An 18028-nucleotide genomic window follows, 5' to 3' on the forward strand; every position below is an offset into this window, starting at 1 on the left:
TTTCTTGATTGCTTTCAAGTCATTTCTAGGTCATTAGTCAACTTAACGCAACAGGCATTTCCTCAGCCCATTCCACTTTGTGGTCTGTGAGCCCTGATTTTGCAACACTGGGATCTAGGGTGTCCGGGGCATCCAGAAAGGGAGGGCCACTGCAAAGCCACCCTCAAAGAACCTGAACTCCATCCAAGACCACAAGGTTGCACCCAGACTGTGCAAGGCCACAATCCAAAGTGGGATAAAGATAAGGACCATGCATGACCTATAAACAAAGGGCAGATGTGCCTTGTTGAGGGGATGTGAGAAGGCTCACAAGACTTTGCAAGCCACCCCTCGAGCTAAATAGTGTGACGGATTTGGAAATGAATCCAGCAATTATTGGTTAAGCATCCAGTTTGATAGAATTTGCTAAAGAGCGTTTGAAGTAATTCATTGTGGCTAATTTTATCTTATTTACTGGTTAAAAAAGTGTCTTAAATATGAGGGAAATTATTGCACCAAAACCACAAGGCAAAAAGAATTCTGTAGTGAAAGAAGCAGGCTCTTCACGGGTGACACTGGAGCACAGGGAGAAAACCGAGCTTCCAGCAACCTCTACATTCTTTGGAGGAGTATACTATTGGGTCCCTCAGAAATCTACGACTCCATCCACCAGACCCGAAGCAATGATAAGAAAGGAATAACACATGAACGTGAGCTGCCTGGCTTGAGGATTGCAACGTTTATATCACGAGCTGTGTTTTCCACTCTTGGTACAATTTTAGGGAAGCCAGCATGTCTGAGGCTTTATGAAAACAAACAAAGAAACAAAAAAAACTTTGCCATGAATATTTTTTTAAATCAAACACACGCAGTTTTTTATTTATTTTCCTAGGTATTTTGCAAATATGAATCATGTCCTCCGCTGCAACTGGAGTAGTTTTGGCAAGGGAATTCAAATGATTTTTGTTTCTAGATTTTAGCAAGAACTTACCAGAATTTTACTATGCCTCATGTAATTAATCCTCCGTGCGCCAAGCCATGATCATCTCTTGTTCCCTTGGGGCAGGAACTTACCTCACAGTCTACACACTGGACTTGAACTCAGTAAACGCCTGTGAATTCAAGCACAGCAACTATTTATGAGGTTTCCCCATTACAGGCATGGGGCTAAGAGCTCTTACATACCTTTTCTTTGCAAGACCCAGAGGAGAGATCTGTAGTCCAGTGAGTTTACATGGCTGTCCCCAGGTGTCCTATTCCTCTGGCCATCCCTTATCAGCCCAGTTATAGTGATCCATTCAAGATTAATTTGCATCGTAGGCATAATCAAATCTTCTGGAGTGGCTAATATCTCTGTCTTAACTTTGAAGATGAGACGACAGAGTTATAGATCTGCCAGCAGGAAATTAAATATTTAGAGATTTAAATATTTAAATACTGAGAAAAGTGTCTCTCTTCCTCCTCCCCACCAGTTTCTCCTTCTGCCACTTTTGATTCATTAATCCTAAGAACCTACATTTGGGGGGTGCTTTTCCTTGACTACAATTTTTCTATTGACTACAATAGAAGCCTTTCTATTCCCTCCACACTCTCAAGGCTTCAAAGTCTCTGATGCATCATTGCAGCTGGAGTGTTAGGAGAAATCTGGAAAGAAAATGGAACCCTTCTCACTGACCATTCGCAGAGAGTGGGAGGCAGTGACACATGATGGAATGCACATGGAAATTAGCAAGTCAGCTCAAACATGGTTAGATCGTTGTGTTGAGAAAGCTAGTGTCCAATAAAAAGACAGTTGATGGAAGGTAAACATAATCAGTTACTTTATCTCATATAGAATATTGAGGAAAATGTTTCATAAGGAAGCAATATTCATCCCCCCTCTTTCTCAGAACCTGTATTTTTAACTGAGCATCAAAGGGAAGGCTTTGAACAAACAGATTTGCTTGCTTCACTACCCTGAGTGAACATCTGATTATCTTTTTTCCCAGTTGGCTCTTTGTCTCTTACCTGTTGCCACCTCTTGGACTTATTAACGTTGGTTGAATTACGCACCATCTATGGATAAACGATTATGGAATTTGCAGTACACCCCTCTGTAGAAGGCATCTTACACTCCTGGAGGCAGCCAGTCTTGCTGTCTCCTTGCAGGGCCTACATGGAAGCATCCCTAACCCACCATGATGGAAGTGACAGCCAGCCCCAGGAACCTGCTCTCCTGCTGGGAGCAGGACTAGCCTTTGCCACCCTACATAGCCTTTGGCCTGATTGGTGATTCACCTATCTCTGTGTTCTTCCAAACTCCAAGCTCTCTGAGTGGTTTGCTTGGAGCTCCTAGCCTCCTGGCACCGCTAGGTGGGCATGGACATGGACTTCTGTCAATGAGAAGGGCACCTGTTGGGATGAGCACCGGGTGTTGTATGGAAACCAATTTGGCAATAAATTTCATATTAAAAAAAAAGAATATCCTATTCTTGACTTAGCCTCTCATGGGGCCCAGAGATGGATGATGGACAGGGCATCAGAATCAGAAAGCCCTGCCTGATTGATCTCACGTCTCTTGTTAGGAAGGAAGGTACCAGCATCTTTGGGACGATTCTCCCTTGTGAAGCTCATTGCTAAAACTTTAAGACAACAGGAAAAGTCGCATTTAATATCCAGTTACACATATTATGAAGAAAACAAATCAACTCTTCTATTGTTTAAATTGCTCATTTGGCAACCTTCTGTTTTGAGAGACAAAAAAATTGTGCCTAATTATGGCAGCCATAGGGAAATAGGCTGGTATCAGAGGGAGATCACACCAGTGCAACTAAATTTCCCAAATAACCAATGGGAACCCCTGAACAGCCAGACTCTTATTTCTCACCCTCATCTATAGAGAAATTTCATTCCAGCGGGAAGAATTTTCTATAAACAAACCTTTTTACTTTGGCTTTGGATGATCTATCATATAAATAGTGAAACAAATATTATTGCATAAGAAATTGTATTTTTATCATTGATTTTATCCATGCCTTGTGTTGCAGATAAAAATTCAATAAAATGCCTAGTTTGGAGGTAGTCAAGAGCAAATTGTACCTTCTAGACAGGATGCTTATTGAGTTTTAACTAAAAGCTATGCGCCCTTCACAGAAAACCCTTATTTTGTAAATATATTTTAATGCTCTGTTGATGCTTAATGTTCAGTAGGAGCGATTGTTATAATTTGCACATCATTAAGCTTTGTAAAATTAATTTGGCAACAACATAGCCTTGGAACATTACAGAATACAAATACACACAGTCTTGGGATTGTCTCGTCGAATTGCTAGGAAACAAGCCAAATTCCCCCTGAAATTCTAGAAGGATTTGATTTCCCCGTGATCTTCTGAACACAAGATAGGACCGGTGTGTGTGAGAGGGGTGGGGTGGCAATGGGGGCAGGTAGGGTAACGATAGTGCATGCACATGAACGTATGGGCACACCTGAAGAACTTCTCCAAGAGCCCTATCGTCTCCCTTTAATCATCTGACACTGTGTATATACAGAAGTCAAATACTGGACAATGGGAAATTCTCTGACTTTATTTCTTATTGAGTGAGCATGAGATCTCTGACAATGAACAGGTATAGTTAACATTTGCACCCCTTGGTTAATTATAGAGCTGGGATTGCAGTTCACACAGCCTAATGACCTACAGCTTACAGGGATAAAAGTAAGCCCTTCCCGTGTCTGGTTGCTTGTAAATGGCAGTACTGGACTTGGGCCAGAGGCATTGAGCTTGAACCTCTGCCCACCCTTTCTGCCACTCTGACCTTAGTGAGGCATTTACTTTGTCTGTACCTTAGTTTCCTTGCCTAGGTCTCACTTTTATATCAAAATACCACACTGGGTGGCTTCAATAATAGATCTTTATTTCTCATAGTTCAGGAGGCTGGGAAGTCCCAAGATCGAGGCACCCTCAGATTCAGTGTCTGGTGCAGGACTTTTTCCTGAGTTTTCATTGTATTCTCACATGGCGCACACACACACACACACACACACACACACACACACACACACACAGAAGAGAGAGATAGAGAAAGAGATCTCTTGTTTCTTCATCCCCTTATAAGAGCACAAACCCCGCCCATGAGGGTTCCACTCTCATGACCTAATTACCTACCAATGGCCCCACCTCCTAATATCACATTGGGGTGTTAGGATTTCAACATAGGCATTGGAGGGGGCACAAACATTCAGTCAATTCTGCCCCTGGCCCCAAAAAGCCCGTGTCCATGTCAAGTGCAAAATACATTCGTTCCATCCCAGTAGCTCCCCAAGTCTTAACTCATTGCAACATCTACTCTAAAGTCCAAAGTCTCATCTACATACTGGCTGAATCAAGTATGGGTAAGACTCCAGGTACATTCATCTGGAGACAAAATCCACTCCAGCTATGAACCTGTGAGACCAGGCAAGTTACGTGCTTCTAAAATACAATGAGACATGCATTGGGTAGACATTCCCGTTCCAAAAGAAAGAAATAGGAAAGAAGGAAGGACTTACCCCCAAGTAAGTCTAAAACTTAGCAGATCCCGCTGGATCTTCAGAAACAAGAATAATCCTCTTTGGTTCAATGCTCTACCAGTGACACCTCTGGGATTGCAATCTCTCCCCGACTTGTCAGGAGGGTTCTACCCATCCTGTGGCTCTATGCAGAGGCTCTGTCCATGTTGCAGTTCTGCAAGGCTCTGCCAGGCAAGGCTCTCCCCAACTCAGCTCTGGGAGGTCCAGTCCTCATGGCTTCAGGTGGAGGCTGTCTGGCCTGTTGAAACCAAGGCCATGACCCTGATGATCTCTGAATATCCTTCAGAGCTATTCTTCCCTCTTCTTGAAGAACAGCATGAGTTGAGGGCCACGTAGCTCTATCATCCTGTCCTGTAGAATCTAGAACTCAGCTCTTTTTACTTCTATCCCATCTCAGTCTCCTTAGGCTCAACTGGCAGTGTTCCTGCTGGTGTGGCTGTTTTCAGTCCATAGTTCTCACCCACACCAATCTCCTCACCACAGGGCTGCTAGGCCACACCCTCACTGTTCTCATCCAAACACACTTTCTCCTGTTTTTGCCACACGGATAGGCTGAGAATTTCCCAAATCTTTAAGTTCTGGTTCTTCTTGGCTTAACAATTCCTTCTTCAATTCATTTCTCTCTTTTTGCATTTTTCCATAAGCAGTCAGGAGGAGCCACACTTATAACAGCTAAGTGTCCAATTTCATCGCTTGCACGTTTGACCTTCCACAAAAACACTAGAACATGAACGTAATTCAGGCAAACTTTTTGTCGCCGTATAGCACAGACCATCTTTTCCCATTATCCAATAACACTTTCCCAATTTCCATCTGAGACTTCACTAAAATGGCTTTTACCACCCACATTTCTACCCACACCCTGTGTGCAATCATTTATGTGTTCTCTAAGAAGAGGCCGACTCTCTCTCCAGTTCTCCCCTTCTTTGTGAGCTCTCACCAGTATCATCATTAACAGTCCCTTCACAGGATCTTAGCTTTTTCTAGCATCAGCCTCAAGACTTTTCCCACCTCTGCCTAGTTCAAAGCCACGTCCATGTGTTTCTGTGCTTGCTACAGCAACACCCTACCTCTCAGTACTAATTTCTGTATTTGTCTGCTTGGGCTGCTGGAGCAAAATACCACGCTGGCTGGTTTAAACAACAGACACTTATTTCTCAGAGTTCTGGAGACCAGCCTCCACATCCAAGATCCGAGATCGAGGTCCAGTAGATACAGCGTCCGTTGTCTTCCTGGTTTCAAGATGGCTACCTTCTTGCTGTGTCCTCACATGGTAGAGAGAGAAAGCTCTTGGGTCTCTTCCTTTTTTAGATAAGAAAGGGTATTAATTATATACTGAGAGCCCCACCCTCATGACCTAATCTGAAGCTGATTAGCCCCAAAGGCCCCACTTCCAAATCCCATTATTTTAGGGATTAGGATGTCGACATATGAATTGTAAGGGAACACACACATTCAGTCCACAGCATTCCTCATCTGTAAAATGGATCTGATATCGGTCTACCTGTCTTATATGGATGCTTTAAGGAAGAGGTGTGACCTGTCTGAGCCTATGCCTCCTTGACATTCCCTGGTTCTTGCTTCATGTATTTTGAAGCTTTGTCATTAAGCTCATAAATGTTTAGGATTGTTATGTCCTCTTGATGAATTGATCCCTTTATTATTATGAAATTACCTTCTTTATCACTGGTAAGATTCTTTACTCATAAATATATTTTGTCTGATATGAATATAACCACTCCAGCTTCCTTTTGATTAGTATTAGCACAGTATCATTTTTCTGTCCTTTTATTTCTAACATACTTGTTTTTTTATATTTGAAAAAGATTTATTGTAGGCAGCATATAGTTGTGTATTGCTTTTATATCCATTCTTACAATCTCTGCATTAATTAGGATTTTAGATCATTTATACTTAATAGATTATTGATCTATTGATATAGATTTAAATCTATAATCTTACTACTTGGGTTTTTTATTGTCATATTTGTTTCTTTTCTGCTTTTTTGGGTTTTTTTTAATTAACTGAGTATTTTCTATCACTTCACTTTATTTATTTGGTTGTCTCATTAGCATTATTTTACTATTTATTTTGTAATCTCAGTGATTTTTTAGGATTAAAAGCATATATATTTAACTTATCACTTTATACTTTCAACTGATGTTATACACTGCACATAGAGTACAAGGACCTTATAATAGTATGCCTCCACTTCTTCTTCTTAATATTTGTGCAACTGTTGTCATACATTTTACTTTTACATGTGTTATAAACCCCACACTGTGTCATTATTACCTTTTGATTATCAATTATTTTTAGTGAGATTTAAAGAATAAGAAAAAAATCATATATTTACCTTTGTAGTTACTGCTTCTGGTACTCTACATTCCTTTGTGTACATTTAATTTCTATCTGGTATCATTTTCCTTCCGACTGAAAGACTTTCTTTAACATTTCTTGTAGTGTGGATCTGCCGATGGTTAATTCTTTCAGCTTTTTACATTTTGAAAAGTCTTTATTTCTTTTTAGTTTTGAAATATATGTTTTTTTGAGTATAGAGTTCTAGATTGCCTTTTTTTCTTTTAGTACTTTAAAAATGTTGTTCTACTGTCTTCTTACTTCATGTCTTAATCGGCTCAGGCTACTGTAACAGAAATACCATAGATCAGGTGGCCCATAAATAACAGAAATTTATTTCTCACAGTTCTGGAGGCTGAATATCTAAGATCATGGTGCCATCATGGTGGGGTTATGGTGAGGGACCTCTACTGGATTGCAGATTTGTCATTGTGTCCCCACATGGTGGAAGAGGGCAAGGGAGCTCTCTGGGGTCTCTTTTATAAGGGCACTCACTAATCCCATGATCTAATCACCTCCCAAAGGCCCCCGCCTCCTACTGTCATCACCTTGGGGGATTAGGTTTCAATGTACAAATTTTGGGAAGACATTCAAAAGCACTTGGATTATTTTTGACAAGAAGTGTTCTGACATCATTGTTTTTGTTCCTCCACACATAACGCGACCCTTCTCTGACTACTTTTAAGATCTCCTATCACTGGTTTTGAGCAGTTTGGTTATGTTATGCCTTGATGTGGTTTCCTTCATATTTCTGTGGCTGAGGTTCATTGAGATTCTTGGCTGTCTGTGTTTATGGTTTTCACCAGATTTGGAAAAATTTCATGAAACATTTTTCTGTCATGCCTCCCTTTCCTCCTTTAGTGATTCCAGCTACATGTATGTTAGGCTGCTTGATGCTGTTCCATAGCCCACTAAAGCTTTGTTAAGTTTTGTACTCTGTTTTCTCTCCGTGTTTCATATATTAATATGTCTTCATGTTCATTGACCTTTTTTTTCTCTCTGCAGATCTAATCTGCTATTAATCTAATCCAGTGTATTTTTCATTTCACATATTGTAATTGCATCTCAAGCTTTGACTTGGGTCTTTTTATATCATTCATGAATCTATTTAAATTCTTGAATATCTATGGTCATAACACAACTATAACTGTTACAATGCCCATTTCTTAATTTTTTTTTTCTTCAACGTTTTTTATTTTATTTTTGGGACAGAGAGAGACAGAGCATGAACGGGGGAGGGGCAGAGAGAGAGGGAGACACAGAATCGGAAACAGGCTCCAGGCTCCAAGCCATCAGCCCAGAGCCTGACGCGGGCTCAAACTCACGGACTGCGAGATCGTGACCTGGCTGAAGTCGGACACTTAACCGACTGCGCCACCCAGGCGCCCCAGCCCATTTCTGCTAAATTTAATATCTAGGTCAATTATGGATCAATTAGGATTGATTGAATTACATTTTCTTTATGAAAGAAATGTTTCTCTGGTTTTTTCCATTCCTGAATTTTTTTTTCTAACAGCTTTTTTGAGATATAAGTCACATATAAAAAAATTCATGCTTTTAAAGTGTTCAAATCAGTGGCTCTTTGCATATTCACAGAGTTACACAACCCCGACTATTATCTAATGTTAGAACATTTATCATCATCCCAGAAAGGAACCCTATATCCTACAGCAGTCATTCCCCATTCTGTCCCAACTCTACTCTGCCCCTGACAGCTGCTAGTGTACTTTCTGTCTCTCTGGATTTGACTATTCTGGAAATTTTGTAAAAAGGGAATCATAAGTACATAATCTTTTGTGGTTGACTTTTCTCACTTAGTGTAGTATTTTCAAGATTTATCCAAGTTAAACACGTATTTGTACTTCATTTCTTTCTATTGTTGAATAATACTTCGTTGTGTGGATACAACACATTTTGTTTATGCATCCATTCACCAGTCGATGGATATTTGGGCTGTTCATATCTGGAAAAATTTTACGGGATGTCAAACATTACAAATTTCACCTTGTCTTGTACTGGATATTTTCACTGCTATAAATATTCTGACTTTCGTTCTGGGATGCAGTTAAGTTAGTGACAATATCATCTATATGAATTTTGCTTTTAATATTTGTTAGGCAGTACCAGTGTGGTGTTCAGTCTAGACCTAATTATTCCCCACCACCAAGGTAAGACCCTTATGCGTTGCATCCAATGCCCTGTGAATCTTGAGGGCTTCTAATCCGGCTGGTGGAACAGGCACTATTCCCAACCCTGTGTGAATGCTGGGCACCTTGACCTCCAATCCATTCAGGTAGTTGTTTCCCTAGTTTCTGGTAGTTTACTCGAATACCTGCACAGATCTGCTTGGCGGCATACCCAGGTGGGACCGTCTTCAGAGTCCCAGAGTGCTCTCTCTGTGTAGCTCTATCCTGTGAACACCAGCCTCTTCTCAGTCTCTCAGGTGCGAATCCTTAACTCAGGGAAGCTGCTGGGCTCCTCCTGGACTCCTTCTCTGCGCCACAGCCTGGAGACTCTCACAAAAACGTAAAAATTCTGCAATCATAGGCTTACTTCGTTTGTTTTCCACATCTCAGAGAGCTCTGTCCTTCATTACCTTAGGCAATACCTTTGAGACTGTGGTTATACTCTGTGTGTTCTCTGGTTGTTTGGGGTCGGAGGGAAAATCTGTTTTTGTTACTCTATCTCAGCCAAAAAATTTGGGCCATGACCCATCATATAAATGGTTAAATTACTCATTGGTGGCTGCCAAAGCTGCTGCATAGAGAAATGTAAACTCTCTATGTGTATATGTGAGATGTCAATATCAATATCAGTATCAATATCAGTATATCCCAGCCTTTTAGAAAAGGATTAGTGGGGACTTTCGTTTCTGAGGATAGATAATATGTTGGTAACGACGCCTTTAGGAAATCCCTTTCTGCCATTTGCCTCCTTGAATGTGGGAACATTTATGTCTCCTTCCACAGGTGATCAGCGAGTTTGAAGCCTCTCCTGACTCATTTTCCTACAGAATTCCCAACCTGAGTCGGAACCGTCAGTACAGCGTCTGGGTGGTCGCGGTGACTTCAGCTGGGAGAGGAAACAGCAGTGAAATCATCACGGTAGAGCCATTAGCTAAAGGTGTGCCACTGTAGAAAAGACCTCATTTCCCATCGTAATTGGACTGTTTTTAAATCCCTGTTCTATCAGAAATAAAGCTTGCGGTGCCCTAAAAATCCCCCAGAAAGCCAGAACATCACGTGTTATCACATTTCAGCGTAAGAAAGAAGGTTGCTGCTAGCTGGCACTGGGCTTTTGTGCAAATCAGAAAAGACTCCACCAAGGGTTAGTGGCTTTACGAGTCAAAGTGCCTTAAGGAAAGTAAAGACAAAGAGCCCCCACTCACCCCTTGGGGTAAGTGAAAATCACCCCATAGTAACTCCTCAAGGAAGTTCTACTTTCATCAAAATCAAGCATCGTATTTCTTAAAGAGAAATGTTTATTTTATTGGGGAAACTTACGAATATAAGAAAATCGTCAGTTCTTCTTGTATTGAGAGAATTGCTGTAAGCAAGACCTTAATTAATAGTGGGAAGTCCGAGTCACCGAAGAACAAAAGGTGCCTAAAAATGAATACGGTACCTTCACACTGAGATGTTATACTGGTCCTTAGAAAGCACATATAGGCGCAGAATATTCTTACTCTACTTCTGGTAATTGCTCCCACCCAGTGTTTAGGGTACCGCTATATTAGCACTTTTCACAAGTAAATGTACTAACTTCACAATTCCAGGGCCAGCAGGAGGTGGCCCCTGATTTGGGAATGCACCACATTGGCAATGTTTTACTAACAAGGCTGCTAGGTGCCCAAAAGAGAACAGAACACTCCAAGATTCTGATTTTACCTCTCAGAGCTCATGATAACGTGCTTATTAGTGTGATACTAAGAAAGAAGCAGAATAGAGTAGTGAGGGAAAAGGAGAATACTGTCACATTTTGAACACAATTACAGTTAGAGAGTAAATGTATTGTTGCTGAAGAAAATAAATTCGTGGATTTTTTTGTCTATTAGAATCTTTGATTATGATATCCAGCCACCCCTAACGTACCCTCTCACATTTAGCAACAGTGATTATCAGTGGACATAAGGACTGCACCGTGGGATAAAAGCAAACCAGCCCATGAAATGCTGCAGTGGCTTTACTTCTTCTCTCCTGCTGTGTGTTCAGTGTCAGGCAGGTGGTTGGAAAAGTCCTTTTTCTCAAGAGACATCTGGCAGGAGGCAGAAATGGAGAGGGGTCAGCACTCAGACACCCCCATACCTGGGATGGGAAGAGCCTACCGGGGAGACAGAGTCAGGTCCAGGAGTAGCTCTGCAGAACACCAGCTTTCTCTGGGGAGGGTAAGGCACAGGGGATGCCAGAGAGGAAGGGGCGAGGGCAGACAGCAAGAAGAACCAGGAGCATAAGGCCAGGAATAACAGAGATGTTTCGGAAAGGAGGGAGTGGTCTGCCATGGCAGCACCTGCTAGGAGGTCAAGACAAACAAGACTAGAAGTGCCCTTGGGTTGGCCACACAACCTCGCTGACCTTGAAAGCAGTTTCCTGGGGATGGGAGCTGGTTGAGGGGACAGAGTAGATGGGAGGTGAGGAAACAGGTCTGCTTGGCAGAAAGTTCTCCAAAAACACACACCACCTGGAAGAAGCCACAGGCCAGAGTGAGGATGGGTCTCACCCAAGGAAAGGCTCTGGTTTCCCTGTGGGCTAATGTGCCAGCCAGCCGAACATGTTTGTATGGTGATGGGAAAACCCAAGTGGAGAGGGGGAGGTGATAATCCAGGAGGAAGAGCAGGGCCACAGGGCTGAGGTTTGGAGAAGAAGCCCAAGGGGGCGTATAGGTTTGGTGACAGGAAATGCAGAGTTCCCAACCTGGGTTTTCTATTTCCTCTGCCAAGCATTAGGCAATTTGGGGTGTGGTGGAGAAAGGAGTTTGAGAAAAGGAAGGACAGTAGGAAATCATCACTGCAGAGAAGCAGGAAGGAACTTACTAACAAAACAGTAAGATTGGAAGGGAGAGCGGACAGGTCAGCCGAGGTCGGTGATTGTAAATGTTTGGTGGGTCCTAAATTCTCTGTTGTATGGATTTCTCCAGAAATGTTCAGCTTCTCATGTCCAAGTGGGGTTCCCTCAGAGTTAGGCTTGATCCAGATGGGTTTTCCAAAAAGGGACTGAGCTAAGGAACCTCTCAGGCACGGAGCAGATGTTCTAGATAAAAAGCTCCACCCAGAAGCCCCAGACACTGGCAAACCACAAAGGCTGACAGGATCAAGCTGGAGAGATGAAGCTTCCGGCAGCCCAAGGAGACTGGTCCGGGTTATCCTGTCATTGCTGGGAGATGGATGCAGGCAGCATCAGTGCAAATCTGTCGGTGGGAAGCAAAGTCCAAACCCTAGAGTTCGGGACTCCAGAGTCCCCGCAGAGAGGACTGCTGTTTAGCAGATCAAGTGGCAGAACGGAGACGTGGACCCAGTCCCAGAGGAACACCATCCCGAAGGAGCCCAGGGCCAGGGTCGAGCAGTACAGGACCCAGGAAGGACGTCCAGGTGCAGGTGGATTGATTCTCGGAATCACCTGAGGTGCGCGTTAAGACTCCTTAAACCCATCAAAGAGCCATTGAGTCACAGGTCAGCATAGGAATCTGCATTTCTAACAGAGATTCTAGATGATTCTCTTGCCTGTGCCCATTTGAAAACCAGTTCTGGTGAGCTCTGTAGCTTATTAGTCTTGGAATTTCAGATGAGGACCCTTGACCTTCCAGCCGCCCCCAATGGGCATTAATTCTACACACTGGGTGTGTCGGGCTTCAAGACGAAGTGGTTCTGGCCTCTGTTTCTCAAAATGCTGATGGGAAATTATTCATAAGGCCTGGAATTGATTTTAAGGGTTATAGCCAACACATGACAGCACTAAAATGGAATAGAGTCAGATAGTCTAGACTGACTTGAAAGGAGAAAAGTACAAAAGATTGGAATGCATGAAACATGGCAAGTATTAATTTGGGGCACTTTGTTTTCACGCACGTCCCAATACGTGTATAACTTTTGGATTCAACATGTGGTTTGTTCCTTACAGTAGGAAGGGGGATGTTCAAAAGCTTGGAAGTCCCTACCTCTAGCTGGATTTCCTGATCATCCCAATTTTGCTGCAAAAATACTCCTCATCCTATAAAAGGATGGTCTGAAGGGCTTGAAATGGAGCATGCCACACCACCAATGCCAGAAGTCCAACGCGACCTGACCAAAATATTTTTGTTACAATAAAAAATTAAAAAACGTCAATGACTGAAAAAGTGGCCTCCACCTTAGAATACCATGGAGAAAGTGTGCCGTCCATGAGCCGTCTCTGAAGGCTCTGCTCTAAGGAGGAAGACCTTGCTGTAATATTTGCTGCACAAAACAGGCTCAGCTTCTGAACCCACCAGCATGTCGTTTCAGTTCTGGCCCACGGCACTCCGAACAATGAAAATAAGAGTTGTTTGGTAGACCTTAATGACCAAGGCTGGTGTTCTAGACCGGGATGCCTCTGTAATGACTTGACTCCATCCTTCCTGAAATTCTAGGGCTTTCCTGGAGAGCCTGCTCCCCATGCCCATTGGCCAGTCCAGACCCTCAAGTCTCAGATGATTCAGGGTCCCAACACTGGTCCAATCTTTACGGGTCTAGAACCAGACTGGGGCTACCTTCCATATGTGGTCTCTGTGTCTATGTGTCTGGGCTGGCTGAGCTTCCAGAGGGTGTGTCCCAGAAAGCAGCATCCCGACATGTGGCAAAGGTGGGGCACGTTGTTTCGCTTCTGGAAGACTTATGTCTTGGGGTCAGCTTCCATGTCGCACTCAAGAAGATAGCGCTAGGAACCTGTCAGGGCCAGCTCCTCGGTCTTCACGGAGGCCCCTGCCGACACAGGTGCACCCGGGCTCTCTCCTGTCTACTCCTGCTGCTTTGGGACCGTGCCGATACCAGATGCCTCTGGCAGATGCTTCTGTTGGAGCATCTGAATCACCGTCCCAATCAAACAGTGTTCCTCGAGAGAAGCCACTCTGAAAACATTCGCTGTCCTCAACGTTTGTGCCGAAGACCAAATTGATACAATAAAGCCAGGAAAGTACCACAGAATTGATAAATAGAAGTTGTTCCGGTTTTACCTCTCCATCTTTTGGGGCTTTATGCCCTGTATTGTCCATTCTCTCCGATATTAAAAGTATATTGAATGTGCATTTTTGGTGTTGAGATAAATTGCTTAATAACGTGCCTTGACAAATAATTGGGCTCATAGAAAACACAGCTTGGGGCTGCTGGGCTTATGAAGACCCAAATATTTAATTTCGGCTCCTCACATTTAGTCAATGGGAGGGGAAAATGCTCCAGTAGGGATTTTCAGGTATTCGTATGGTCTTCCAAAGACAATCCTTTATACACATCCTGATACCAGGGAATAGTGTTGACAGGTGTGACATCAGTTGGCTGTGCTGCATTCACCCTTGTAGGGGGTGTTACTATATTGGGAAAGGTCATTTTGGCCTTTATGTCACTAAAGCCATGGTGCAATTGGACTTCTGCTGTGTTTGGTGCTCCAGCTCCGGCACGAATCCTGACCTTCAGTGGCACAGTGACTACCCCATGGATGAAAGACATCGCCTTACCTTGTAAAGCTGTTGGGGACCCTTCTCCTGCAGTAAAATGGATGAAAGACAGGTAACCAGTAACCTAATGTATGCCTTTAGTGAAACTCTAAGACAGTACATCAGACATACCAGGTTGGGGCTAGTGGTCTAATTCTAATTCTCCAGGAAAATTCCAGGAGACATCAAGTCTTCTGATGGAGAGGAAGTTGGGGTAGGGGGCAGAATCTCGGCTTCAGCACCAAAAGGGTCTGGTGTATTGTATCAATCTTCTGTAAATTCAGAGCCTTTCAATTCATAAGAGAATGCTTGAGAGGAAAATAGTCTAACCAACCCAATGATCTCTGCACTCCATCATGTAAATTTCCTCTATAACCAAGATGAACACTCCCACCCTCCTATGAGACCGGGCGGCCATTTGTCTCCTTCTGAGATAATGGTCCAACTAACCCTACCTCCAGTGCTCTGAGAAATAACTTCAAGAAATGGAATGCATTAGGACTTCGCTAATAGAAAATCTGGTTTTCCACATTAATAGTAACTATTAAAATAATAGCAGCCAAGATAGGAGGGGGAAAGTGGGTGAGATGTGTTCTGTCCTGTAACTTCTCTAAGTGCTTTCTCTATGTTCAGAAGAAGAAATTGGGATATAAATAAAGGGCTGAGACTTCACTAATGAGCATGGAGATTTGATATAAAATGGGTTCAGAAGAGTGCTGATTTTCAAAGAAAAGCACTTAAAAGATATAAACTATTGAAATAATGGTCTTGGCCCAGGGACCACTTTTCTCCTCTCTTTTAAAATCAGTTAATCCAAATAAAAATAAGTAAATAAAAAAATAAGTAAATAAAATCACTTAATCCAAGGAAATGAATAAGCTCCCAACGGTCAAGAGGCATTCTGCCTGATGAGAGGGTGACCGTAGGTGACTGGACAGTCGCCACCGTGGATACGGTTATGATCACAGGGAGCTCCCTTTACACTGAGACCAACTCATCACCCTCTTGAGAGACCACAGTCCAGTTTCTTTGTCAAAATCATCAACACCTGTGAATTTAAGCAGATCTACAAGAGACCCTCAAATTTAGTTGTCCCTATGCGATTGGGTCCAAATGGCACTTCTGTCCCAGAAGGAATTTTTACAAGAGGAAGTCGCCGTGCGTACATGGTGGAGGAGAGAGAGAGACACCCATTAGGGATGTGATGGGCCCTGACAGATGTGAGAGCCAGAATCCAAGCCCCCCGGCACAGAGCTAACTTCCACCATAGCCTGTTTTTTTACAAAGAACGAAATTCAGCCGTTTGATTGTTTATGTCATAGAATCACAGTTTAGTTCCAAATGTGTTATCTACTTCAGAAAAGACTCTTTATGCTTTTCCCCAGCCTCAGCTAATTTGGATTGTAATTTCTTTAATCTGTGCCCTTTTCTTCCTGTGAGGCAGTAACGGGACACCCAGCCTGGTAACGGTTGATGGGCGGAGAAGCGTCTTCAGCAACGGGAGCTTCGTTATCCGAACCGTGAAGGCAGAGGACTCTGGCTATTACAGCTGCATCGCCAATAACAACTGGGGATCAGATGAGATTATTTTAAATTTACAAGTACAAGGTACAAAACCGGGGGACTCTTTTGAACGGCTTCTTTAGATGCGTGCCTATATGCGAAGAGTCACATCGACCTGATCTAAAAATCAGCCTTTCTAAGGAGCTCATTGCTATTTTCTAGTACAAAAATAGATAAATGCATGCTCATTTTGGAAAATGGAATGCTGCCAATCAAAGAAAATAGAAACGTTCATCGTCCCAAAGATAACACTATAAAAAGGATAAAAGATATATCGTTATTATCTTTTACTAACATTTTTGCGTCATGGAAAAAGTTCATCTTGATAATGTCCGCCAGTTGCATGGCTTCCTTTACATATGTGGAAGTGTAACCCAGAAGACATTAACAAAAGATAGGCCTAAATTGAGGTCTTTTATCTGCTATAATCGGCTAAACTTTTCTATGCAATGTACATTAAAAGGACTCCAACTAAGCAAACTGCTATAATATTTAGTGGGGTTTTTAATACAGCGTATATGGTTTTTCTTGATACCAGACACCAAAAGTACATGACAAATCCAAGATGGTCAAATTAAAGCCAGGTGTAAAATCCCAAGTGGCCACCGTCTGGGTTCAGGTTTGGTTGCACAGTGATACTTTATCAGTAGAAAAATCAAAGCGTATGCTTCTTTGGATTTAAGTGGTGTCACATTAATAAATCACAGCGAGTAACAATGAAATCAGTATTGTCCTCAGTGAGAGACGAGGGGAAGAGAGCAAGTATATTTTAAAAAAATGATGCAAAGCCGATCTGCAGTTTTCCCCACCTTCAATATATATGGGCCTCTCTCAGAAGAAAAGAGATGGGCATTTTATGGGAAGCTTTCTATATCATTTGGATAACATGATTCTGAATTTCTTCCATGGTTCTGTCTTCGGTGCTGATCCAAAAGAATATTGAGGTCCATTGGTTGGAAGTTATGTATTCTTCAAACCTTGTATGAGTATGCAAGTTCTTGTGTAGCCACTCAATGGCACGCCTTTGATTTTCAGAGTTGTGTGTGTGTGTGTGTGTGTGTGTGTGTGTGTGTGTGTGTGTGTGTGTGTGACATCTTGGAAGAGTAGCTTAAAAAGTGGAAATTTTTGCAGTTCTTTTTCTCACTAGCCATTCTCGCCTCCCCCTCCCCCTCCCTGAGAACAGAACAGCTAAGTGGGTGCCACTTATCTTTCTCACTTGAATCATGGCTGAAATTCAGAGTAATGCATGCATCCTTAGTAAGTTGAAAGAAGATTTCAATCAGCGACGAACAACTCAGAAATTCAAGGAATCCGAGCGGAAATGTGTTAGATATAAATCCAAGTAGAAATGCGGTTTTCCGTTAAGTAATAGATTCAGTCTGCTCTATCTCTTTAACCCAGGACATCGACTAAATAGACACTCTGACAGAAGTGAATTGCGTATTTTGGTACCCTTAAACACTTATTTAATAAATGGTTGTTAAAAATGATTTGGTAAATGGCTGTTAAAGCAGATGAAAGATGTGAAAAACTGATTCTTGTTTCCTAAAAACTGTTCCCTATCTAGTTCCACCTGATCAGCCTCGGCTTACAGTGTCCAAAACAACGTCTTCTTCCATTACCCTCTCGTGGCTCCCTGGAGACAATGGGGGCAGTTCCATCAGAGGTAATAAGCAGTAGGTTGTCCACAGTCATTAATTGTCATTATCCCCAGGCCAACAAGTGACACATCTTCATCAAGCAATCGTTATGTGTTAGTTCTAATTAATTCTCCCACTACCTCAACAGCAAGCCACACATCTATTTTTATGGTATGTACTGAAACTCATCATCCATCCAAGGCATCTCATTCACAAATTTATCATTATGCATCCAATTTGAGTGAAAGATTAACAAAGGCAGAAGAGAAAGAAAGGATTT

General features: G+C 42.5%; 1 protein-coding gene across 1 annotated transcript in view; it reads left to right on the forward strand.

The window, feature by feature from the left end:
- DSCAM (DS cell adhesion molecule) overlaps nucleotides 1–16117 on the forward strand; it is a 706002-nt gene extending 689885 nt beyond the window's left edge. The window contains exons 21-23 of the mRNA XM_045036594.1: nucleotides 9856–10009; nucleotides 14501–14618; nucleotides 15986–16117. Of these exons, the coding sequence (XP_044892529.1) occupies nucleotides 9856–10009; nucleotides 14501–14618; nucleotides 15986–15992 (279 nt within the window). The 3' untranslated portion in view covers nucleotides 15993–16117. The remainder of the gene's footprint in view (nucleotides 1–9855; nucleotides 10010–14500; nucleotides 14619–15985) is intronic.
- The last annotated feature ends 1911 nt before the right edge of the window (nucleotides 16118–18028 follow it).

Source organism: Felis catus, chromosome C2 (assembly GCF_018350175.1).
Source record: "Felis catus isolate Fca126 chromosome C2, F.catus_Fca126_mat1.0, whole genome shotgun sequence".
In the NCBI taxonomy this organism is placed as follows: domain Eukaryota; kingdom Metazoa; phylum Chordata; class Mammalia; order Carnivora; family Felidae; genus Felis; species Felis catus.